The sequence below is a fragment of the Tamandua tetradactyla genome, chromosome 1 (genome assembly GCF_023851605.1).
Source record: "Tamandua tetradactyla isolate mTamTet1 chromosome 1, mTamTet1.pri, whole genome shotgun sequence".
Classification (NCBI taxonomy): Eukaryota; Metazoa; Chordata; class Mammalia; order Pilosa; family Myrmecophagidae; genus Tamandua; species Tamandua tetradactyla.
In genome coordinates this window covers 134,733,919-134,760,779 of record NC_135327.1, presented here as the reverse complement: position 1 = coordinate 134,760,779, position 26,861 = coordinate 134,733,919, and the positions used below count along the sequence as shown (strand labels likewise).

The following is a 26,861-nucleotide window of genomic DNA, read 5'->3' as shown; positions in this document are numbered from 1 at the left end:
GAAAATGGGATTTTATATTTTTTGTTTCCAGAAAGATGCGAGTTGAAGATTCCCAGTTGCATGCAACCACAGCAAAGAAAACAGAAGGAAATACCAAGCATCAGACAAAAATTTTCAAGTTCCTTACAATAACTGCTAAAATATTTTAAGGGTGTAGAAATACATCATACTGATACATCTGGATCAGTTTTATCCTTGGTAGGGGAAATTTTTGCTTGTTTTAATAGATGATTAGGAAATGAAAAATCACAAGGAAAACACCTCAGAGAATCAGATCTTGTTTTGTCTCCTGATCTGAATAAATAGCAAGAACAGGAGTAAGTCCGAGGTCACACTGAGCGCCTCTCACCTTGCTGCTGTGTTTCTTTTTGCTCACCGAAGGCGACCCTGGTTGTCCGGGGCTGGGCACAGAACTGGACCCTGCTGATGTAGGACCCGAGTGAACGTGAGAGCCTTTCTCCGTGACCGACGACAGAACCAGCGGTGACTGCTGCAGGGAAACCTTCTGGAGCTCTGCCGCCAGCTGCTTAGGGTCGACCCCTGGGGATTTTGCTTTGTCCACTAAAACAACATGAAATATCTTTACATATTTCTCAATTTCATAGATACTTACTATCATAGAACTGATTTGAGTTTTAGGTGACAAAGTCAAAATACTACTTATAAGATAAAGTAAACTTTAAGAACCAAATAAAAATTGCACCTTTATGTATCAGTTTTTAAGGATGTCTAATAGACTCAGAGAAGAGTGAAAATAATGCTGAATTATAGAGGGAAGTTGAATTTCCTATTATGTCTTCAGGAGACTATTTTTAATTGTTTATATTAAGCAGAAGGTTGTATGAATGATGAAATATTCTGTTTTATCCACTGGGACATAATTCATATGATTTGTTATTTTCCTTCTCCAAATCTCACATATTTCACTCTCTGAGAGGGAAATGTCAGAGTATATCAACCTTTACAAGATGTATTAAAATTCCTGTAATATTTGATCTGTTATGTTTAGTGCAGTATCTTACCAATAACAGTGGCTGTAGCATAGTAAATGCTCAATAAAAATTTGTTAAATGAAGAAATTAATGGTATTTTTAGTTTTACATTTGACTAGATTTATAGAGTATATAGGTTATAGAAGAAAGAATTAAGCTTATTTCATCATGTACTTATGAAATCACCTATTGATTTCTAAATATTAAAAAAAAGGCAATCAAAAGGCTCAGTGATAAGGATTCCAGAATCCATTTATGCTAAAAAAAATCAATGAAGTAAATGATCTAAAAATTATGTAAGACAAAAAAATGGCATCCTGGACTACTTTCACAGGATGAATTACTTTTAAATGAACTCACATAGCAATAATTTCATTTGGATTTTTTTAATGGGTCTAACCTGCAAATCTGCATTTCCTTAGAATGCCAAAATATACAGTCACAATGCTTTTGATAGTGTTTATAATTGTATATATATAACATATCCACATAACTTTACCTTTGCCTATGTCTTTCTTTTTGTCTGTATCTTTACCCACAGCTACATTTACTTCTGCAGTGACCTCTACATCTATAGCTACATCTCCATCTTTACCCACAGTTGAAAGCAGATTGCTTTCACCTACCAGCTTTTGGTGGTTCATGAAGTTCTAGGTGCTGGGGATTTTCTGAGTCTGACAGCATATTGAGGTCCCTAAAAATTAAAACAAAAAATTAAGAAAGAAATTTAGGAAGGCTAAACACAAAGCACTTTTTCCCCCCAACTACCTTGAATATTTTATTTCAGTAGGTAAATGAGAAGTGGTTAATGATATAAAGCAACTCCAAAGCATGCTCACCCTTCTAGCCCAATATATATCTGCAATGCTGTTAAAAGTCAGAGCTGATAAAAATGATTATTTAAGGTGAAATCTTTATGGATTAATGTTAAGTTCATTTTGAGATTCTAAACACACCAATGAACTCTAAATGGGTTTAGGCTTTCATTTAAATGAAGCATGTTTCAATACAAGCATGAAAGGAGAGAGCTATAGACATAATCCGAAAAATTAGCTGAATTCTTTCTATGCTTTAGACTTTGATTCTGAACACAAGAAATCTATAAACTTGTATTCATTTTATTTTCTAATTACAGAAAATCTTGCTGACTGGCAAAGGTTCCACCTTAACAATTTTAAATTAAAAGAGACATGAATAGCCAAAAAATGGAAACAGAAAGATGGGGAAAAACTCACAGTCTTACACATATTTCTGCTTCCCCATTTTGCTGACTAATGATACTCTGCACTTCTTCATATGTTTTAGAAGTTAAGGAAATTCCATTCCACTCCAGTACTTGCATTCCTAAAATGACAAATTTGAGTATACAATCAAGTATGATAATTCTAATCTGGGTCCATAAGGCAAAGAAGACATTACTCTTTATTAAAACAAAACAAAACAGAAAACCCAGCACACCATGTCAGAGACCACCAGGTCAAAGTTCTAGGGGACATTAATACTGAAACCATTAAGTGGTTTGATTTCTGTACTTACCTGAATGCATGAAACATATCGAATACAGCATGCAAAATTTTGCTTTTGAAAATCTATTAAACATTATCAAACACATGCATTCTGTTCACACTATTAAAAGGAAACCATTTTTGAATACATACTACTTAGATCAATATTGTGGAGGAAAAAACAATCATAACCACCAATACACCTTTTCTCTGGGGAACAAGTTACTGAGGAATGTAAATTTCGGTATTCTATTGTGGAATGGAAGAGGTAGAGAAAAATCAAGAAGCTGTTATAACTTCAACTTTACTCAGATATAACAGATCGCCACTTTGGGTCTTTCTCTTCATTGCCTGCAAGACCTTATCGAGTAGGATAGCAGGAATGTTAGAGTCAGGACCAGCTTCAGGTCTGCAAGACCCGAGCAATTGTATATGGCTGAGAAAGGCCCACACTTGGTTTAATGCTTGCTGCCACCATCCTGAAATGCTTAATAGTACTTGAACAAAACACTCCACATTTCCACCTTGCACTGGTCCATGAATTATGAGGCTGGTCTTTTTTGGTTACAGGACTTTTCATTTCCCTCTCTCTCTAGAAGGATAATTTCGTGCAAGAAAAAAAATAGTAATATTATTAGTATTTTGATATTTTAAATTTAGTTTCTTTGGTCCCTTTTATATGAACTACCATAATACTTTAGGGGTGTATATTTAGCAAAACTCACATGGTCCCAATATGTGGCTATGTGAGCTGGATATAAATTACATGAAACATCAAAAAAAGTGGTGCCTTAATACACACGAATGCTGCTAGCTTTACCTGAGAAAATTGTCTGTATGCCATAAACTGAACTATGATTTAAGTCAAAAGAGAGAATTGTTGAACAATTTTATTTTTAATGAGCTTCACAGATGTCTGTGTGAAGTTCCTGATGTACACCATTGGCTCCAAAAGGAAATTCCAAACATGAGTTTAAGTGACTATGCTGTGCACTAGAAAGCATACAACCAGTTGCAATCAAAGTAAGGGAAATGTTTTTACACTATCATGAAATGGGAAATGAAGCCTATAAAAACTCTCACAATAACACAAACAAGAATTACTTTTCTATAACTTACTCCAAGAAAACTTTATCTTCAGATGGGCCTTAGGTTTATTTCAACAATCCCAGGCTGTTGTACACATAAAATGAGAAAATTATGTAAAAGACAGTGACCACTTCACTAAAAATATATAGCACACTAAATGAGGCAAAAAACACCCTTGGTTTTTTTTCAGTCAGGAGAAAGAGTACATTACGAACAGACTTAGAGTTGAAACAAATTAGCAGTCTTACAATTCACAAATTGCATTGTCACATTTTTGCAGGAGTATATGCTATGAAAAGAAATGTACACCATTGGCTCCTAAAGGAAATTCCAAACATGAGTTTAAGTGATTATGCTGTGCACTAGAAAGCATACAACCAGTTGCAATCAAAGTAAGGGAAATGTTTTTATACTATCATAAAAATACCTCATATTTTCATGCTTTTTCTATTCGGTATACATGCTCATTTTCAAAATATCAAAATAAAGGGGCAAATTTATAAAATATAATTACGCATGAAATGAAACATGTTTCTAGTTATGAGAAAGGAAAGCTATTGAGTGTCTTCAATACAATTGCTGAAAAATTGTATGGATGAATAGATACTTGCTTAGGTATACCTGAGACCACGAACTTCTATCCCATGACAGGCCAGCTGAACTATCGTTCCCTCCCCCAGTTTCCCACCAGAGCTTGCTGCAATGCTGTAGTTCAAAAGATTTTGCCAGTTCTTTTATCCTGGATTGATGTTCATGCTATCAACCAAAATAGGGAATATGAATACTTGAACACAATCACCTTATAGTATCTCCTTTTCCCATTACACCCTGACTTCCTGCAAATTCTACAAGAAGCATATTAAATATCCAATAGAATACACAAATCACTCCATATTTGTTTCATAAGATGATCTGAATAAAATATGGAGTGATTTCAAATATGATATATTCACAAAATATGTATAAACTGTAAAATCTTTTGAACATTAAAAAATGTACACAAAAACTAGCTGAAAATTATTATACCCATGGATGTTAAATAAAGTGGCGTTTTACCATTTAATAGGTTTGAATGTAAGCTTTACACATTAAGACAGTTTTTTATTCTGTTTTAGAAAGCATTCCTGGAAGATAGCGTTTCACCTTAGTGATTATATTTATTATTTCATATTATGGGAACAATTTATATTTTCTATTTATTGAAATTATATTAACATACATGGAAAATAATTATTCAAGTTTGAGAATAAATAGATGACACTTGAATCGCATCCCTAGAAACCTCCTATCCTAAGAGCTTCTAATAACAGAAATAAGATACCTGAATATTTGCTGAATGTGCAACAGTGATGATAGGACTGTTCAAAATCTCATACTTAATAGTTATGGCAGACCAAAAAGGACAATAAAAGGTAATTTTACAACTTTGCAAGATAAAAATCAACATGAAACATTCTCAAATATGCATTTATATAACTTCTAAGATTACTCTGTATGCTCCTCAACCTAGCAAAAGTTAATTTTAACTTTAAAATACATAATTTCATGTTACTTTATGAAATTCAATGAAGTAGATGAAATTAACTGAATTTCAGAATTCTATTTTTTGGTCTTTTATTTCTTGGTCTATGTTTAATATTTATCATTATATCAAAATTATTCTATTGATTAAAATTATTCAATTAACAGTCAAAATCTTATAGGGTACAGTATGTCCAAACATACATCACCGAAAACCTCTTGAACACTATTTATTTTAAAAATATTTTTCTTAGTACTTATTATGTGACAGGCACTGCACAGTTCATCCTTTTTTTTTATGCCTAATATTTTATGCTGTTATAAAAATTAATATAAATGATACTCTGCTGGAGAAAAATTAGAAATCTCTTAGCAATTAGTAAAACAAAGGCAAAACACAAAGAAGGAAATCCAAAAAGTGTTACAAGAGTATGGAGAAGAGCACAGATTCTTTACTGATTAGGATGTGAAAATTAAAGCAATAGTGACATACCATTTAATTATCATCAGATTGGAAAACGTTTGAAAGCCAGGAACTGCAGTGTTAATAGGATATGGGATCAGGGAAATCTGCCTTTGTCAAGGGATATTATCCTTGCTAGATTATTGCTCTGGTTTATTCTCATTCTGTGATGAGAAAATATAACTACAACATGAAAAATAAAACCGCTTCCTGGTTAAATTTATAAATATAGTTATTTTAATTGGGATGCAAATGACTGTAACGATTTGGAAGCAGTCTGGAAGAACATAATTAAATTAAGTATATATGTGACCCTGGACCCAGCAATTCTCTTCTGGGGTATGAATTAGTGGGGAAGAGGCATCAGGAGAAATGGGCAATTAGAGTGTGGTTCATGCTTTGCTATGGCAACATTTGGCAGAGGTTGGAAGAAACAGATCATACGAGGTGTAACAACTGAAAGATGGATCCATTTCACAATTGTTTGCCAAGTAAAAACAAAGAGAAACAAGGTCTGAATTTAGGGCAATGCCATTTATGTAAATTAGACTGATACGCACACAAAATGACATTATATATTTTACAACTAATGACAGACATCACATGAATTAGAATAGGTGCCCAGAGATAGGATAGGGGAATGCTAAAGGAAAATGAGACACAAGGAAATGAATTAATAAATGAATGAATAAATGGACACACATACACAGGAGGGGAACTTGCATGAATTTATGAGATTAGTATGTTATGAACTGAGAACCTGATGTTTCTGAGGTTGAAAAATCTACTTAAAATATCTCAGAGGCTATTGTAATTTATAATTTTACATCTTTCCTTCACTAATATCATTATGAACATAGATTAGTTTTCTAATTCTGGATACCCACTTTCAGAAATCCTCTATAAACTAGCAGTAGCAATTAAAACATCAGCCGAATTTGACATCACCCCCTGGTTGACTAACAAGTAATCAACCCTGCAAATGGGCTTCAGGGGTCTAATGCATAGTCCACACCAGTTTTACTAATTATACATTCATTTTTAAGGCAGTGTTAATATACAAGAAATACTAGTAGATGGTACTTTTTAAATAATTGCATGTCTTTTGTATTTTACAATTTTGACCTATTTACACAGCTTGGAAGGAAGGGAGGAAGGAAGGAAGGAAGAAGGAAGGAAGGAAGAGGAGAAAAAGAAAGGTGGGAGGATTTTTGGTAAAGGGAAAAAAAAATTAGAATGCCACAGTAATGTCTGGCTAATTTACAGAATAAGTGATACCTCCTCACTGATGATAAGACATTCAAAACCCTGATATATTTTTCTGACAAAATTGACCTGCAGTTTTAAGACCTTTAGATTGGAAAATACCTGGTTGAAAAGTTAATCTCAATAGTATTGCTATTGTTGTCATTTTAATCATTTTGCCATTGTTTTGAGTAGTGGAACCCATAGTTCAAACAAACCTTGAAATAGAGACTTAATATACAAAACGTATAAAAATAAATAACGTTTTACAGTTCGGACATATTTTTTAATTAGCTCAGAATTGGCAAAGTTAAATTCTACTTTCGTTGAAGCTGGTTCTGTCTACTCCCCCCCCTCCCTTCATTCTCCGTTTCCCACTTTACATGTATCCTTAGGCACCTGTGGGGAACTGTAAACGATCCTTAATCTATCCAAATAGAATGTCCTTGTAACCTGAATAAGGGTGTAAGAAAAATTTCCATTAACTTGGACACTGCCTCTAGAGACATACTGTAAGGATGGTAATTTGAATTTAATTTTTTGAAAATGGAGTACGAATTGGTAAAAGGATTACAATAAGGCATTACAGTTTGTCTTCCCCCCCCCCATAATTAACAGCACTGTCAAATACAATAGTCTGTATGTGTGAGTGTGTGTGTGTCTGGTTATGTATATAATATTTAGGATTGAAGAAAAAAACTCTTCCCCATTTATCAATAAAGAACATATGTACTATTTTCAGAAAGAAGTAATTTATCCATGGGAAACATGTTTTATGAATCGCCATGTGGCTGGTAGCCAACTGTTGATATCTTCTCCTCACCATAATCAAATTATGTTCACATTTGGCTTGGTTATTTAATAGCTGTCAGGACCTTGAGCAAATTTGTTAATCCGCCACCTTTGGTTTCCTTAAGGGAGATCATACTCGCAAGATGATTGCTCTGGTTTGTGTTTATCTACGATGTGGAGAATACTTTACCAGAATGAAAAACAAAACAACCGCTTGTTCACAACTTACAAAAATGCCATTTTTTTTGAGCAGCAGATTTATATGAGGAAATAAAGTAATATTTTAGAATCCTGAAATTGCCACATTCTTCTTAATTTTCCTCATATACAGCTTTTCTTCTCATATATACTAAAATTTCTCCAAGCATAGCTATCATATCATTTAAGTTTTCTTTTTTTTTGTATCTCTCAGGTTTCTTGGAACAGTGTATAATAAGTGTTTCTCGACTTAAAACTCATTTTTGGGGGTGGGGGGCTCAAAATAAGCAACATGGTGCTAAGGTTTGAAATAAAAGGGATCCATAGATGCATCTAAAACATCTTTATCTAGTTTACTAGTTTTCAATGAATGAAGCACAAAGTTGTGTTTGTTGACTTGCTTTTATGCTTGATTCTAAGAAATTTCATTCATCTCAAATTGTGTCATTGTAGTCACTTATTCAAAGGTAAAGTGATTTTCTGAAATGGTTATAGAAAAACAAACATGGCTTAGGGCCTGACTGACTTAAGAAGTAGTCTTTTTGCTCCTGATTTACTACTGTCTTTCACCATCCTCTCGCTCACTGTCCTTTTAATGTTCAGGTACTTCTGGCTAGTTTTAACTTTCCTGGCATTACTACATAGGTCCCTGTATTGGTTAACTTGGGGGCTGGAACATCTGATATGCAGCATTATCTAAATTTGGTTTAAATTGTAAAGTAGACCAATTACATTGTACTAGAGCCATTTAAGTCTAAAATGCTAAAATGATACTCTGCTAAAGCATACATTTTTAAAGTATGCAATATGTTACAATTTCTTCTTGGCTCAGTATAAATATTACAGAATTTTTAACTCACTAGAATATTTAATGTAAATTTTATAAATGCAAGGTCTTCCAAGTTTAGAAATATTTATATTATTATTTTGTTGCTTTATACCATTGCATGTTTGACATTGGCAAACAAAAGTAAAATCCAAATGAAAAACAGATTATTAAGCAAGCACATGTGCTATAAAAATTCTCTACTTATTGAATTGGATAGGCAGACCTATTGATAAAAATTCTTTAGAGATGCGTTTTACAGTTTGGACATATTTTTTAATTAGCTCAGAATTGGCAAAGTTAAATTCTGTATTTGAAACTGCACTGAGTTGAGATGTGATCTTGAGCAATTCACTTCACCACATCTCTTCTTTCACTCATACTTTTTGGTGAAGAATGAGCAATTAAAACCAGCAAAACACAGCTTGCTTATGTAAATTCCTGAACAAAATTAGGTAGTAAGTATCAGAGCTGGATATAAGCCCTTACCTGCCTGACTTAAGCATGTTCTCTCGGGATCACTGGAGATACTAAAGGAAGACTGTCTGAAGACTTGGTATGGCTATTAAAGAGAGAATTCAGAAGACTTGCCTTTTGAATATCTATTTCAAATTTACAAAAAGATGCAGTTTGTTCTGTGGCATATTGATTAGATAGATTCAGAAATTTAAGTATAGAAACAAATCACATACATCAAGAAGCATCTATCACTTGTACACACACACACATATATATTTAGAAGAATGTCACCCTTGTTGATAAAAGCAATTGGATTAGGGTTTGGGATACTGTACAGGGCAATAATTTAATAGTTTTCTTGATGTTCCATTAGAATGATTAGGACATAAATAAACACTTCCTCTTATGAACATCAAAAGAAATGGATAAAGAAGAGAGATGCCATTCTTTGTCCTGGATTCCTGATAAGGTAAATATAACACTATACCCTAGTAGTAATATATTATAACCTATCAGTCCAAGTACTAACAACTTGTATTTTTCTTACTAGAAGCCAGCTTCCTAACTACTTATCAGAGAACCTTTGCATTAACTAGAAAGACCATCTTGGGTCATGTGTACCTAATGCACCAGCTTTTGGGAATTTTGAGAAATCTCATGCTAGTGACCAATCCGTACCTGGTAATCCCCCTGGAACAAGAACAAGGAAGCTCACTCATCTGTGTGGTGTGTTTCTTGATCTCCAACCTTGATCACTGCCATGCCATCTGTAACATAGTCAAAAAAGCATAAGCAGAAATAGAGACTTGCTTGCCTAGGAACATTCTCCCTTATGTTACACAGGAGTGTGTCTCCTACAGTACTGGCTCTCCTGCCATAGACTTCTTAATGACAGGGAATGCCAGAGGTTCACTTCTAGACTCAAAACCAACATTCCAAAAACAGCTAACTTCACCTTCATTCCAATCACTAATTTTCTGCAATAAATCCAAATGCATTTTCTTGCCAGAAACCTGTCAGTTCATCTTTGAGAATAAAAGCTAGCTAGCCAGACCAATATCACTTAACCTGAAAAAACAGGAAACTAAGGATTTATAAATATCCTTGAATTAGAATTCATCCCATAGGACATTTCCTCATTGAATAACCTAAAATATATTGAGGAAAAATGATCTTCCTGTCATATCGTTACAGGTCTAATGGTCTGAGAGATGCTAATATTCCATGCAACATTCCGCACACAAACATTGGATATGCCTGCTTTTAACTTTTTACTCTGCTGTCAGTTTCCACTGAGTCATTTAAAAGTTTCTTGAGTATCGGCGGGCCGTGGTGGCTCAGCGGGCAGGAGTGCTTGCCTGCCTTGCCGGAGGACCCCGGTTCGATTCCCGGCCCCAGCCCATGTAAAAAACAAACAAACAAACAAAATATAATAAAAACAAGAAAATGTTTAAAAATGTTTCCCTTTCTTCCTCACTTCCTTCCTTCCATCCTTCCTTCTTAAAAAAAAAAAAAAAAAAAAAAAAAAAAAAAAAAAAAAGTTTCTTGAAACCATGTTTAGATCTTAACAACGTATTCTTATCTGAGTTCCAAATATTCTTATTTAAACATTTTATTCATTATAATAATGTAAACACAAGTTATTTTCAAAGTATTTTATTAAATAAACTGCCAGTTGGGCAATCTAATCATTTAAATAGCAATTTTAATAAATGACTGTTTTTGATTCATCAAATTAAAGATGTTTAGTTCTTATGGAGTCATTGTTTTTTTTATCAGAACTATCAAAAAATTTAAAATACATTGCCAGGAATGCATTTCACATTTATCATGTGATGTACAATAACAGGGAAAAAATTTAATTGGAGAACAAGTTCAAGAAATCTAGTATGAAGTAAAGCTTAAAGCTAATGAAATGCACATAAAGAGTTAGACTTGGCCTATCATGTTTCCCAAATCAATATTTTGTTTTAAAAAATTTTCTGCTCTTCCTTTCCTGGCAATATGCTATTGTTAATATATTTAACAATTGTTATGCATTAGTTTTTTTTAAATGTCCTGACTTACTTTATTATATTGATTCATGTCATGGCTAGGGACAGGTGTCAACTTGGCCAAGTTGTGGTACCTGTTTATCTGATTGGGCAAGCGCTGGCCTGTCTGTTGCAATGAGGACATTTCATAGGATTAGGTCATGATCACGTCAGCTACATCCACAGCTGATTCCATTTGTAATCAGCCAAAGGGAGTGTCTTCTGCAATTAGTGATGCTAAATCCAATCATGGGAAGCCTTTTAAGGAGGACTCAGAGGAGACAGGTTGCATTCCTGCTTTGGCTGGTGAGCCTCTCCTGTGGAGTTCATCCAGGCCATCCATTGGAGTCATCGGTTTCGCAGCCTGTCCTGTGGATTTTGGACTCTGCGTTCCTACAGTCACGTGAGACACTTTCATAAATTTTATATTTGCAAGTGTTCCCTGTTGGTTCTGTTTCTCTAGAGAACCCTAACTAATACAATTCAGAATAATACAACTCAATGTCTAGTTAAGAGCAAATGTCCCTGCAATGTAAATCCATTGAAGACTCAAATAGACATGAGTCAGTATAAAAATATGTAATTTCTTCTCAAATTAAATAACTATGAAATCTCAAGAGAATTTTTTTTGTGTGAAAATTAGCAAACAGATTCTAGAAGTTTATGTAGAATCAAAGGGTCAAGACTAGTACCAAGAGGCTTTTGAAGAGCAGCAATATGGGTGGATTCCCATAAGTCAAGGCCTATATTAAGATATCATAATTAAAGCAGTGCATTATTGGTGTAAAAACAGACAGATCAGTAATATAGAAAACAGAGCTCTCTAATAGTGGACACATGTCTGAAAAAATCAGCATATGACAGATGGTATATTACAGGCCAGTCAGAATAATGATATGCTATTCAGTACATGCAAATGAGTAAAATATCGAGAATAAAAACTAGCAAGATTTCTACTTTAGATCACAGATACATTTAAAAATAAAATAACTTAATTCTATGGGCATAATTACTTGTATGAAAAGTATGAACCACTTTTAAGAAGAAAATATAGAATTGCATCTTTAAGACTTCAGATCAAGGGGGATTTCTAAAACAATATGCAACATTTACTAAACATAACAAACAAAATGGTACATTTGACTTTATTAAAATTTCAACTATTGTAAAAAAATAGTAAAATGAAAATACAACTATAATGGCATAAAAGAAACTACATCACTCTGCCTGGCTTAGTCATAAATTTCCCTTTTGATCACCCCAGTGAGCCCTTCCTTGGTTGTATCCACAATGAGCAAGGCCTGTATGTTTATATGGTTTGAGATGATAAGAGCTGTCTCTAGCTTTTCCAAAGGGACCCTACTGTTTCTCCAAATGGCCCCTTGAGGCTTCTGCCCTTTCACTCAGCATCATTTACTAGCAGGGCAGGTAGATCCATAAGGCTTGGATGATAAGAAGCTGTTCTCAGCTTCCCCAAATGGCCCTTGCAGCTCTCCTTTCTTAGTCAATAATTTGAAACTAGCAATACCTGTTATCCATGGAAAAATCTACTTCTCTGCTCCAGGTCACAGTAAAGGCAAGAGCCCGGGACCCACATGTCCTCCTCTTCTTCTCCCCTTCTCTGCCTAGGTTATGTAAGCCCAGGGCCCCCTGCAGCCCTCATTCTCCCTTCTCCCTCTCCATCACCTTTGATTTAATACAGCTGTCTTTTCATGCATTCTAGGCTGGCTCCTTATCTCTGTTAGTGCCTCATCACCCAAAGAACTTCCACTCAACATCCAAACAAGCCAATACTGAAAAAAAGAGGTATTTGAAGTAAATATACCTAGTAAAGAATTATATACAGAGTATATAAAGATTCCCTACAAATCAGTAAAGAGTACCTAAACAACCCAATTAAAGAATAGGCAAAAGCAGCAGACTAGTCATAGATTAAAAAAAAACCCACAAGTACTAAAAAGAATAAAATATGGTCATTTTTAACACAATTCAGAGAAAGAAAAATGAAATTCTATATAAGATCTAAAAAAGGATGTGGAGAAATAAGAACACTCACATACCACTGATAAATGTAGAATAGTATAATACTTTAGAGAGCAATTTGGGAAAATCTATTGTAGCTGAAGAATCCATGGATTTTATGACCTAGAAATTAAATTCCCATTGTAGAAGAAATTCTGGACATGTGCAGAAGGAGACTACTTAACAAATTAATTATAGCATTGCTTGAAGTTGTAAATCATTGTAAATAACCTTGTGGTAGTTTGGTCCAGGTATCAACTTGGCCAAGTGATGGAGCACAGTTCTGTACCTGTGGACTTAAATCATCAGCATGTGAAAGTCATCTATCGCTGATTATATTTGCATTTGGTGAAGGGGAGTGCCCTCTGCAATGAGGTTTAATTTAATTAGCCGGAGGCTTAAAAGAAAGAGGTCAGAAGAGCGCTCAGCAGCTTAGCATAACTCATTTTAGCACTTGGAACTCAGACCCAGACATTTGGAGATGCAGAAAGGAATCACCCCTGGGAAAGTTGTTTGAACTCAGAAGTTGGGAGGGAAGCCCAGCAGAAATTCACAGAGTGCCTTTCCATGTGACAGAGAAAGACAGAGGAAAGCCAGCTGTTTTCCTCTGAAAAACTGTAAGTTTATAACTAAATAAATCCCCTTATTAACTAAATAAATCCCCTTATTAAAAGCCAATCTCTGGTGTGTTGCATTCTGGCAGCTTTAGTAAACTCAAACAACCTAAATACACATTAACAGGAGTGTGTGTAAATTAAACTATAATAGACATATACAATCATAAAATTCTGCCCAACAGTTAAAATAAATGAACTAGAGCTACATTTACCACCTTTGATAAATCTCAGAAACTTCATGTGACTGAAAAACAGAGCAGCAAAAGGACATGTACAGTAAATTATTATTTATATAATATTTCAAAACAAGCAAAATGAAACATTCTGTGGTTTGGGGAAAAATATGCAGAACAATGAAAGAAAGAAAGGGAAAGTGTAATCTGAAATTAAGTCTAGATATGTTTTCTGGAGCAATAAGGAGCAAATTGGGAAAAGAGAGAAGATAAGAGGAGGCCGTTTCAACCCAGCTCTTGAAGGCTGTTCCAACCGAGCCCCAAGACCAAATAACACGCTAGGCATAGAATCAGATCTAAGTTCTATTAGGACTTATAAACAGGAGAGAGTTTCCAGTGGCGATTGTCTGGAAAATGGAGGTAGTACTGCACAAAGGCAGGGGTACAGGGGGAAGCTTATGAGGGTTTCAGACAAGGACATACCATGGGGTTTGAGGACAAAATTTCAGCAGGGTCTCACGACATGGGGATCTGGAGATTTTTATCAACAATGATCAGGGGAGAGGAGTTATAAGGCTTTATAAAATAAAGCGTAAAGTATGGTTTACGATACCATCTTCCCTCCCTGAGTAGGTCTGTGGACCTTTAACTTCTGTCCCAGCCACATAGGCAGCTACGTGCAGCAACTTACACTCAATATGGAAGGGAGGTCAGGCCCGGGAGATCAGGCCCTGGGTCTCCACAGAAGCCTTAACTGATTTATAGTTACTCATTTGTTTTGAAATTATGAAATAAATATGGCAAAAAAAAGTTAAGACAACAGAACAGTATGGTGGATATATGGCTTTCCACCATATTATTCTCTAAATTTTTTCATTTTGCACACTTGAACATTTGTAATGAAAATTGCAGGCAGTACCTAAGTGCTAAATTGCATAAATCAAAATACAGCTGCTATGAAGCTCAGCATCCCCAGAGACCCTCAGGAAGACATCACGGAAAAAATGAAATGTTGCGCTAACATCTAAAGTGGCTAGGGTATAACTAGGAGAGACAGAAAAAATAAGAATAAGCTGTGTAAATCTTGTTAGGTACTTTTCTTGATCAGGGAGCAACGGTCAGACTAAGGGAATTATGCCCCTTTCTAAATGAATTAATAAACATCAAACCCTTACTTGTATAGTTACTTGGATTGGAGAAATTAAACCACTGAGTTGTTCAATACAAATGTGAAGATTGAAGACAAAACACATTCATCATTTAAATGCAAATGATTCAGAAACAAAAGTGTCAGACAGAGAACACCTTCACATCACACTTGCTATTTTAAGTTGAGATCTGATTTCTAATTTAAAACTCCTCACTCTAGTGTCCTTCACGCTCTCTCAACTACAGAGCAAAGACATTATGGAGATTCTGGGGGAGAGTCCAACTGACAGAGAAAAAAATCCCATATTCAGCTTCTGCACAGGAAGTCTTGCTGCATTTTCCATATTTAAGAAGGGTTTATATGTCAGTAACAATCACCCCCATAGAGATCCAATTTTACATACAAACACTAACAAAACAAAACAAAGAAAAAGCCAAAAACTACTGTAATTTCATTAGCACTTCAACTCAAATTTGTGAGACTGTATGCCTAGAGGAAACTGTTTCCATTTTAAACATCTTTTCAGAAAAAATAAAAGTTATATTACCAAATATTTTTGTTATTTTATATGTTTATAGTTCTTTATAAATAATAGAGTATGACTACATGTATCCTTTTATTTGCTTCAAAAACCCTGTGAGAAGTGACATCTTAAGTACCCAAGTTTGGTAACTGAAATGAATAAGCACTCATTTCTTAAGTCCTTAAATAATTGCTTCAGTCCTTGTTTTAGAGATTAGGATCATTTATAAACATTCTCAACCATGCATGAAAGTTTCTCCGAATTGCAGAACATGGGGTTCTTCTTATCTTAAGATTACATTTTCTTTAAAATATCCACTTCGATGGTAGCCAGTTTTCAGAGAAAAAGAAACGATTACGCAGAGCTCTAATCATGAGGTAAAAATCAAGGTAATCCTAGATAAATAATGGGAAGGGTTCACCATGCCAGTTGTCAAAGGTATTCCATTCAGACAGACAAGCTCTGATTCTTGAATTAGATATTAACCTAGGGGAAACATGGGCACAGTAATGTTTTGAACAAAATGAAAAAAAAATTGCCATATTGCATTTTTGTATTCAACCAGACCATTCATAAAGTATTTTTACATATGCTGTCTCATTTTGTGTTCTCATGAATGCTGCAAGGCAGCCTGCAATAAAAGGGTGACTAGCACCCAAACACTAAAGTCAGAGCCTCAACAGATACCTGCTTTGCTGTGGTCAAGTCCAGTATCTTTCCATCATACATAAAGGGATTAACACAGAATTTGTGCCTCTCAGTATGCCTCATCTTGATGGCATTTACTAACTTTAAGGGAGGGGCATGATGGTTTGAAGACACTAATAGTGAAGCCTGACCACATCAACTCACTCACCAAACATATTGATCAATCATTCAGATGTTCTGATAATCATAAGCTAAGTGCTATTCTAAAAGTACTTGCCTGTGCAGCTCACATTAAATACAAAAAATCCCAGTATATTTGCTGGGTGACTGTTCAGTTTGTTTGAAAATAAATTTTTTTTAAACTTCTTTTTGAAATGCTTTTCTGTACGAGGTTGTCTATCTTGTTAAATAACACAGAATGATTCTTTGTTTCAGAACTCAGATTAGCAAAATTATTATTGCATAATCACTAGGCCATACTGAAGAAACTGGTAAAACACTCCTTGAATCAACTTGTGTGTCATCTCCTAAAATAAAAGTGCAATTAGAAAGGGCTGCACTAGTCAAAATTTCCTGAACCAAACTTTCAGTTTTATAACAATCTACAATGATTATCTGAAAGACCTCAGGCAATCATGTATTTACGAGACCCCAATCCTCAAAAACCTTAAATATTATTCCCCAGTAACATTTATAAATATTCTTGGACAAATACTGGACATAGAATGATCATTTGCTACCTATTATTCTTCATTTTAATTGCACAAGATTTATCTTTGTTCTACTGAAAAATGAAGACAAAAGATCTTGGGGATTTAAATACAAATCCAATTATGTGTCTGAAGTATAATTAGCTTTAAGATTAAAATGTGACAGTTTTTAGATCATCAGTGTCAAGGCTGTGAAATTTGCACCAATGTTGTGGCTTCTAATGGTATATAACATTTTCTTCCATTTTGGTCTTTGGCATGGGTATTTCTCTTGGAATTAATTTGAGCATCTAAAGGTATCCTAGAATATGATATGGACTTTGAACATGTTTATAATTCTTCATTTTAATTTTAAATATTTATTTTTAGATAAATGATCATTACATTAAAATATCAATACCAAATACGGCATAAACAACAACTTAACTAATAGTCTTAAAAATGAGATGTTTCCTCCATAATAAATTTTCAAGACTATTTTACCTGGTGAAATCTATTCAATATCATCATAATTTAAGGACATTTTGAATTTATGACATGCTTATTTTTTAAAAACAACACTCTTTATATATTCTTCTCAAATCAAAATCCCACCCATCTCCAAATTTGAAAAGTCTGTTATACAATTGCCAACACCTCATGACAGATGCAGTTTTTACATTTTTTGTCTGATAAAGAGCAACACAAGAGATCATTGTTTTCAAATAATAACTTTCTGTAGAGCACTTAAAAGGTGGAACTCTAGAAATAAATCTGGTAAGATAGACAATTCTATGTTACACTTAAAAAAATCTTTCTTCAATAGTAATCCTTATCTTTAATTTTTAAAATAAAAAAATCTTTTAAAACAATTTTATCATTCCACATGGGTTTTCTTCATGACACAAAAAAAGAAAAATCAAACTTGAGATACTGCTATAAAATTATACCAACTCCACTCCATTACGAAATATTTCACCTTAACTGTTGTATTGGTCTTTGCAAAGATGAAACATAAGCCACATAAAAATAAATAGCAAATATAAAATATAGCTGTACTTAAACTGTTCATGCATTTTAAATTTTCATAGTGTAAATTTTTAAATACATGCAAAAAAATGGCACAAAGACCTTTCCTACTATGTACCTTCACCATTACCAATATTCTAACATGAATGTTCCTAACTAAAAATTTAAAATCATATAAAATTAAGTTACAAGGCATGAGGAGTGCTAATTGAAATTTTTAATTAATTATGGTAGATGTAGGTCTGAAAATAATCTCCAGGGACAGAGGAAATAAGTCAGAAGAGTTAAAAATAGTGACCCAATTTTAAATGGATAAATCCAGAGATTAAAAAGCTAGAGGAAGTTTTAAAATACTCCTGCTCTCCCCAAAGTCAATACAATCAGAGTCTATTACCTTGAGTGCTGCAAAGGTGTTTAAATGTCATACTCTGGTAAGTCTGATAAGCCTTTTATAGGAGAATTGAACATACTAGGAAAAGACATGTACTAAACCCAGTTACACTGTTTCTGAGGAACAGCTTGTAGCTTGTAGTGAAAAAGTACATTCAAGAATTCTATAACCAACCAAATTATCATTCATGTTTTAAATCAACTAAAGATACATGTGAATCTATAAGGAAATATACTTATGTATACACTTATATACTCAGTCTATATACTTATGTATTCAGAAATGCAAGAAGGAAAGACATGCCTTGATGAGAGCAAATTAAGTCCTAAGACTACTCAGGAATTCATCATAAAGATGAAGAAATTCAATTACATAAGAAAAAATATATAATTTTCCCTAGGAAGGTATTAACTTCAAACTATGGGAAATAAATCAGCTTTATTACCTTCAACAAATAGATTTTTAAAATAATTAACGGTTCTAAAATAAAATACAAGAAAAATAAAAGAAAACAACAAGCCCACCAGTGGTAAACAATCGGAAACCTTGTGGTGTTATTGTAAGGAAGACTCATCTCAGACATAAAAATCAAGGTAATAACTAGACCAAACTATTCTTTTGGAATTTGATAACCTCTTAGGTTTGAGGCTGAGGGCCCTAAGGACACCATGTATAAATTATACTGCTCTAAACTAGGTGAAAGCTTGTGGATGCTTATTTGGACCAATGACCTTCTAATCAGTTCAACTTCGGACAGAAAATGGTGAACCTTTTTCATCTAATCTGGTGGCACAAAACATAGGTACTGCGATTACAGGTGGGGGAAAACGCATGGTTTACAATATATCAGAATGTATTCCCACAAATATTTAAGGTTTCAAACAATATTTAAATATGGGCAGTCAAGACAGGATCTTGAAATAATAGAAATAATACAGGCATTTTGGTAAAAGACCTATGTTGTAAATGAAAATAAAGCAAATGTGAAAATCACCAATAAAAAGGTACGGGTGTAAATGTACTTTCAGTTAGATTTTAGTGGACTACTGGCATTCTAAAAACAAGGAAGCAAACAAAAAAATGCATTGAGTATATTGTAGTGTTTGCCTGTTTCCATGGTGTATATACTCCCACCACGGCTGATTCAAGCCATTAATGGATGTGCACTTGGGAAGGTGTGCACAGTACACCATAGTGAGTTAGTGTGAGCTGGTTCCAGAATGCTGATGTGGTGAATAGATGTTGGTTTAAGTTCACATGATTTTTTTTTTTTTTGCATGGGCAGGCACCGGGTTTCTGGCATGGCTGGTGAGAACCCTGCCTGCTGAGCCACCGTGGTGTGCAGTAAATTTATATGTATTTTAGTAGTCTATCAAAATATCCAGGGACTTTTTGGTAGGTTCTAATATATTTGGGGAAATGATAGCAAATCATTTGAGCATAAATAAAATTTTAAGCAACAACAGGCAAACTTTATTAAAATATGAAATGACAGAAAAACACTTTTTCCAAATAAACATTTCACTTAAAACTGAAAAGAAAGACTGCAGCTACTTTATTATAGACATTGCTCATTATAAACAATATCACTGAAATCTTGTGAGAGAGTTTGGAAAATGCCAATGATCATATTATCTGATTTGCAATTGAAAATTGATATTATGCATTTTGAGAATATAGCTGGAATGCTTTACTGAAAGAAAATGATGAAATACATTTTTATGACCCATTAGCTACATCTGTGAAGTTCATTGTTACTTAAAAATTCTAACGCTATAATGAGGTAGGTAGTAACTTTTTTAGGCTTTGCAGACTGTGCTTTCTTTCATGAACACATTTCTGCTACTGTGGTGGGAATGCAGCCTTGCTCAATATGTAAATTAATGTGCATGGCTGTGTTCCCATAAAACATCATTTATAAAAATAGGTGATGGCTGGCTTTGGCCTGCAGATCATTCATAGGTTACTGACCCCCTGATCTTAGCATGTACTGATCAACTTTCGATGTTTTCGTGGTACTGATTTCACTAAGCTTTCTCTTAGGCTTTGGGAAGCATTAATGACCAGATACGGAAGTGATTTTTATAAAATTGCCCCATTGGTTAAAAAAAACAAACAAACTTGTATAAGTGTTCCTTAAACAATGTATTCTCATAGCTAACAACTGCTAAAAAGGACAATGCAATTGAAAGTAAAATGAATATAGTTATGGGCGTATTTTTTAATATTACAATTCCAAAATTTCACAATCCTAAGGAGAAAGGTTTACCCTAGTCAGTAAAGAAAGAGAAAAGTTGCATACCAATTCAAATATATTTAACATGAACACATTCTTGATTTGACTTTGAAATCCCTTATTCTTACCTTCCATGAGTTTCCCTGTTTGTTCTGCACTTCCTCCAGGAAGGATCTTGGCAATATACGCTCCAATCTCTCCACTATGTCCAGGAATTTCTTTACCACCCACAATTTTAATTCCTAATCCATTACCTGTATTAAAAATTAGCAAACTATTAGTAATAATTTAAAAATCGACACCAATTATTGCAAGTTATAAGGTGCACCACAGGAAGTTTCAGGTTGGACTCTGGTATTCAAAAGTTAATTACACATGGACATTGGAACTGGACACCAATAACAAAAGTAAATTATTTTAATTTCAAAAATAATTGATGTGAGATAGGAATTTCTGAGATCTTGATAGGAGCTACAACGAGTAATCTGATATTAACAAACACATTGAACAAACAGACTGAAACATATCCTAAAGCTTTGTCTACTTTTGTACCAATAATTGTGAAAAGTTGTCTGAGGATGCACTTTGTAAAATAAATTCCACAGTATACAACTCACTTATGAAATTGTGGAGCAGTTTTGGTAATGATTATCATAAATTGAGAAGACACAATCCCAATATACAAGGGACTGTAATCAATAAAGTAGGAACATGATCATATCTTATTATTATTCATTTTTTGTCTAACTCATTAACTAGTAATGACGACACATGTGCATGGCACACACTACAAAGCACAATAAAATTATTCTTCACTGATGAATAACTTTTTAAACTGTTCCTTATGTCAAGGAGCAGATTTTTCTGAACTTGGCTACATGGAATAAAAATGAGAAATGGGCGGGCCGCGGTGGCTCAGCGGGCAAGAGTGCTTGCCTGCTATGCCGGAGGACCCCGGTTCGATTCCCGGCCCCAGCCCATGTAAGAAACAAACAAACAAACAAAATATAATAAAACAAGAAAATGTTTAAAGATGTTTCCCTTCCTTCCATCCTTCCTTCCTTCTCTCTGTCTTTCCTTCCCTTCCTCCCTCTCTCTTTAAAAAAAAAAAAAAAAAAAAAAAAAAAATGAGAAATGATTATGGGAAACTAATTGAGAAAGATACAAGGTGTTGATATTTTAAGTTTGTATTTTTTTTAAATCAGCTAATAAACAGCGAATATCTAAAGCATTAGGTACATTTTTGCTGTGAATTTCAATGGTATTTTAAAATAAGAGCACTAAAAGAAAGAATTCTTCACCTTTAATGAAAATATAATTATTTTTAAATTAGAATTCATCCCATTCTAAGTGTAAAATTTCCAACTCTTTAAAATGTCCACATTTTAAAGACCAGCTCTCTTTCTAATCCTGCGCCTTTCTCATTTCACTTCTACCTAAATAGTCCCTGTAGCCAGCATGTACAATGTCCAAACATAAAACAACGCTAACAGATTATGCAACTCTTCTGCCGTTGGTAGCATGTTCCTTCTTCCCATTTGATGTAATACTTCCAGAGAAAGGTGTTCCTTCCTTTCCGTTTATTTCTTTCCCTTCTTCTCTTTCTTCCTACCTTTCCTTGTTTTTTCCACTCTTCCCTCCCTCCTTCTCTCTGACTGGTCACACCCTCTACCTTTTTTTTTTTTAGGTACATGGTCCAAAATCAACCCAGGTCTCCCGCATGGAAGGTGAGCATTCTACCACTGAACCACCCGTGCGCCCTCCCTCTGCTTTTTGTCCAGAATAAGTCTTCTTAAGACTTAGATCCCAAACAATTTTTTATATTGTTCTAATGCCATGCTGTTGTCAATAGTTCATACTTAACCAAAATATTAGTACATTTTAGCCCATCTTTTTAGATTTTCCTGGTCCAGTGTTTCTGTTCGTAGACGAGATTAATTTATGACACAAAATGACTATAACTGGATAAATGCAGAACATTATCTAAGGATATGACTTTGTAAGTCCTTGAATAAGACAGAGTAGAGGGCGGGCCGTGGTGGCTCAGCGGGCAAAGTGCTTGCCTGCTATGCCGGAGGACCTCGGTTCGATTCCCGGCCCCAGCCCATGTAACAAAAACAAAATACAATAAAACAAGAAAATGTTTAAAGATGTTTCCCTTTCTTCCTTCCTTCCTTCCTTCCTTCTCTCTGTCTTTCCTTTAAAAAAAAAAAAAAAAAAAAAAAAAAAAGACGGAGTGGAGATAGTTCATTTCTTAGGCATGATCCATAAAGGAATTTACAGGATCAAGTCTACACAAAGAAAATGGAAAGATGTGCATGAAGGGCAGTAGAGGAAGGCATTTTATTAGAGCTTTTTCAACCAGTTGTCCAGGTCTATCTAACGGTTGAGCCAGATTGTTTTGAGTGTACTAAGGACATGTTGGGATTTACAAAATGGTGATTTAAAAAGACTGCCATAATTAAGGGGTTATTCCTTGGAATTCTCCTGTAAAAAAAAAAATTGTGTTCTTAAAGATTTGCTTTCATTTACTTGACTTAATTATTTGCGAGCTGCAATTCCTCATATGTTAAAGATTTCTGGTAAACTCATACAGATATTGAATTTCTTAGATCATTTCTAATGTATTAGGTATATTTATATCAATTTAAATTCATTTCAATTTAAATCTGGACATTTTGATTTCACATTCCTACAGAAGTACTTTGATGTTTAGTATTAAATACAGAAAAATGAATAACACCATTTCTAAGAAAATATAACACCCCACCTTAAATTTAGAAAGCTGGATGCTGATAAAATTTTGGGAAAATCAAGATGCAATGTTAATTTTGAATTAAAATGCTGACATTTGACTGGCCCTTGATAAGTCTTCATAGCATCATTATCAACTTTATCACCAACAGCTTTTTGCAAACTTTTATCAATATTTTCACCTTTTGCCTCTCTGCTTTTATTCCTTTTAGAAACATTGATAAAATGCTTCCTCAGTTGGTTCCATGAAAATGAATTGACCTTGTTCTTGTGCTCACAATATACTACAGTGGAGTGACAGATAAACAAATAGTACAGAAAATATAAATGCTTTATTAAAAAACAAAATAAAAAAGTTATAGCAATTTTACAATATATAAATAGAGCTGTTAGGGAAGTCTTACAGGGAAAGGTAAATTTTAGAAAATCTTTAAAGTAAGTTGGAATATTTATAAGTAAGAGGTCAATGCTAAAAGTTAAGAAACTATTAAGAAAAAAGTATTACCTCTACTAACCTCAAATTCTAAGTTAAATGCATTGGTCTTTCTGAGTCTCAATTGTAACTTAGAAATTAGGATTTAAGGGATAATTTTAGTTACTGAATCATTATATAGCTATTCCTTTCTGCTTTCTGGTATATTGGAGTAGACAGAGGGAAATACCTGAACTGCCTTGATCTCTGATAATGACTTATAGCCTTTATTTTCTGCCCCTGTGATTGTAAAAAACCTGCTATTAACCTTCATTTGTATCCCTTTATCTAGTTTTTCAACTTTAGAGTCTGTAATCACTAAAAACAGCCCCTAATGTTTATTAATGAAGGGTCTTAGGTCAGCCTAGAACTAACCCACCACAAGTCCAAAGTTATCTAGATAACCAAAACTGAATCTAACCAAAATGGGCCTGTCTGACATGCAAGTAGCTTAGACTTTAACTTAGAAACAAGTCACCTATACCTCATTATAATACTAAAATCACACCCATCATCATATTAAGGCTGCTATTTTCTTTATACATTCGTGACTATGCACATAATCAATCTGCGCATGCTCAATAATTAAATCACCTCCAATTACATCATCTGGGGCCGCTGTGCTCATTATCCTAGAATATGCCCATCTTTTAATTCTATAAAACTATCAGAATTACTACGTTTCAGAGACAGATTTTGGGCCAATAGTCTATCTGATCTCCTGCTCTGTACCTACTAATAAACTTTTTCTCTCTTTGAAACCCTGGTGTCTCAGGAATTGGTCATTTGAATGCATCAGGTAAAAGAGTCCACCACATTTGTTTAGTAATACTACGATATTACAAGTACTTGATAAATATACTCTTATGTAACCACTTTAAAAATATACTGTGCATAAAATAAACACATGCATATGAAAGAAAATCTCTACATTTGAATTTAAATATGCAATTAAATCTACTTTAGCTAAGAAGAGAAAACATCCCAGCCAGTGCCTAGAATGCAGCCTTGTGAGACACTGACTAAAGGATCTAGTTAACTTGTGTCTGGCTTCTTAATCCAAAGAAATGATAAGATAATCAAAGCATGCTGTTTTAAGCCATGGGATTTGTGATAATTTGTTATTCAAGAAGAGAAAACTAACCTAAGAATGAAAGTTGTGTGCTTAGCTTTCTGTCCACACAATACATACGGACATTATTTGGTAGCAAAACTTGTGGAACATTCGTATTTATATTAGTTACAATGGGGAATGAGAGTGATAAAGGGTAGAAATGAAAGGAAAAGTTGGGCCTGAAAAAAATAAACATTTGCATTCATAAACAGAGAAGAGCTCTGTTGTATCAGTTCTGCAATGTTGAGGTTCTAGTATAAGGTGCATAGCAAGTATATGGCATCTAGGTGACATAAAATAATATATGATTGAATGAATAATGAATGAGTGAATATTGAAATGTCTGTTTTTCTCCAAGTGGGGCTAATGCACCAATGATGTTATTAAAAATTATGTATTGTAGTGATGTCATCATATGGTGATTCAAGATATCTCCTGGGAATATCTTCCCTCAGAATCAACTAATAAAAGGATAAATCCCACTTGCTTAGAACTCTGTAAGATAGATACTGGAGAAGGACTCCACAAATTCTAAATTGAAGAAAAAGAAAAATAAACAGGTAGGAGAATTTCTTCCTAGTCTAACTCTCCCTCTCACTTGGTCCCATGCAGCTTGGGAGTTTTGCAGAGGCAGACTGTAGAGCCACTCGCTGCAGTGAGTTATAAACCCATGCATATCCAGGCACAAGGACCCAAGTCCACAGAGACCAGGGTGGAACACAAGCGCTGAGGAATGCTACATACAAAAGAGCCCTCATGGGATTAGAAAAAACAGAGAAACCAGAGTAGAACTGTTGGCGAGAGGTGAACTCAATCCGGTCTGTTTGCTGGACCACCTAAATGCAAAATGGACCTCCTGGATTGACCCACCTTGTCAGATAGACCCCATATGGGGCCAGAGTGGGATACCCTAATGAGGAAGAAGCCAGAGGCAGAAAAACCTCATAGAGTAAAAACAAAATGTGGAGGAGTGGGGAGTGGACTGAGCTGCTATAAAATAGGATGACTTGCAAAACTAAAAAGTGTAAGGAAAAGGGGGTACTAAGTGAGGGAGGGAATTTAAACAAATTATAGGAGCTGGGGAGAAAATTTTGCACAGAAATAAGCAGAATAGATCACGACTTCAGGAGAAGGAACAAAGAAAAGGAACCTTTCTCCTAGAGGTGAAACAATTACATAAGAAGTACAATAAAAAAAATTGTAACACATATTTAGGGCAAGAAACAGATGAAGAAGAGCTGAGAGAATGTAAACAGGTTAAACATGGACTACTCTAAAGGTTCAGCATCAGTTGGACCAAGCATGAAAGAGCTTTAAGATGAAGCCAATTAACAATAAACCCTACACGAGAAAGAAATGGACTTATAGAGTTAAAACACCAAAATAATCAGATGCCCAGATTAACGGCAAGAATTAGAAGGCATACTAAGAAACAGAAATATATGGCTAATTCAAGGGAGCAAATTAAAACTTCAGAGGAGACACAAAACTTGGAACAATGAATCAAACAAGTTCAAACAAATTTCTTAAATCAATTCAAGATGAAGGAGAATATTGATATAGAGTTAAAGTATACTAAGAAGACATTGTGTAAGCATAAAGAATTTCAAAATTAAAAAGTTTATAACAGAAATTATGAGAGGAAAGGTACAATAATGGAAATTAAAAACATACTGGGGACATACATCAGCAGATTTGGAAAGGCAAAGGAAAGGACCAGTGAACTAAAAGACAGGACAATAAAAATTATATAGTCAAAAGGACAAACAGAGAAAAGAATAGAAAAAATTAAGCAGCGTCTCAAAGACTTGAATGACAGCATGAAGCATACAAACATTCACATAATGGGTGTATGAAAAGGAGAAGAGAAGGGAAAAGAGGCAGAAAGAATATCTGATGTAATAATTTGATGAAAACTTT

General features: G+C 34.2%; 1 protein-coding gene across 1 annotated transcript in view; it reads right to left on the bottom strand.

Annotated features, from left to right (window-relative positions):
• The window catches only part of PCLO (piccolo presynaptic cytomatrix protein), a 440,945-nt gene that overhangs the window by 94,486 nt on the left and 319,598 nt on the right, over positions 1–26,861 (bottom strand). The window contains exons 10-13 of the mRNA XM_077151839.1: positions 20,730–20,855; positions 2,228–2,336; positions 1,619–1,686; positions 350–561 (exon numbers count right to left, since the gene is read on the bottom strand). Of these exons, the coding sequence (XP_077007954.1) occupies positions 350–561; positions 1,619–1,686; positions 2,228–2,336; positions 20,730–20,855 (515 nt within the window). The remainder of the gene's footprint in view (positions 1–349; positions 562–1,618; positions 1,687–2,227; positions 2,337–20,729; positions 20,856–26,861) is intronic.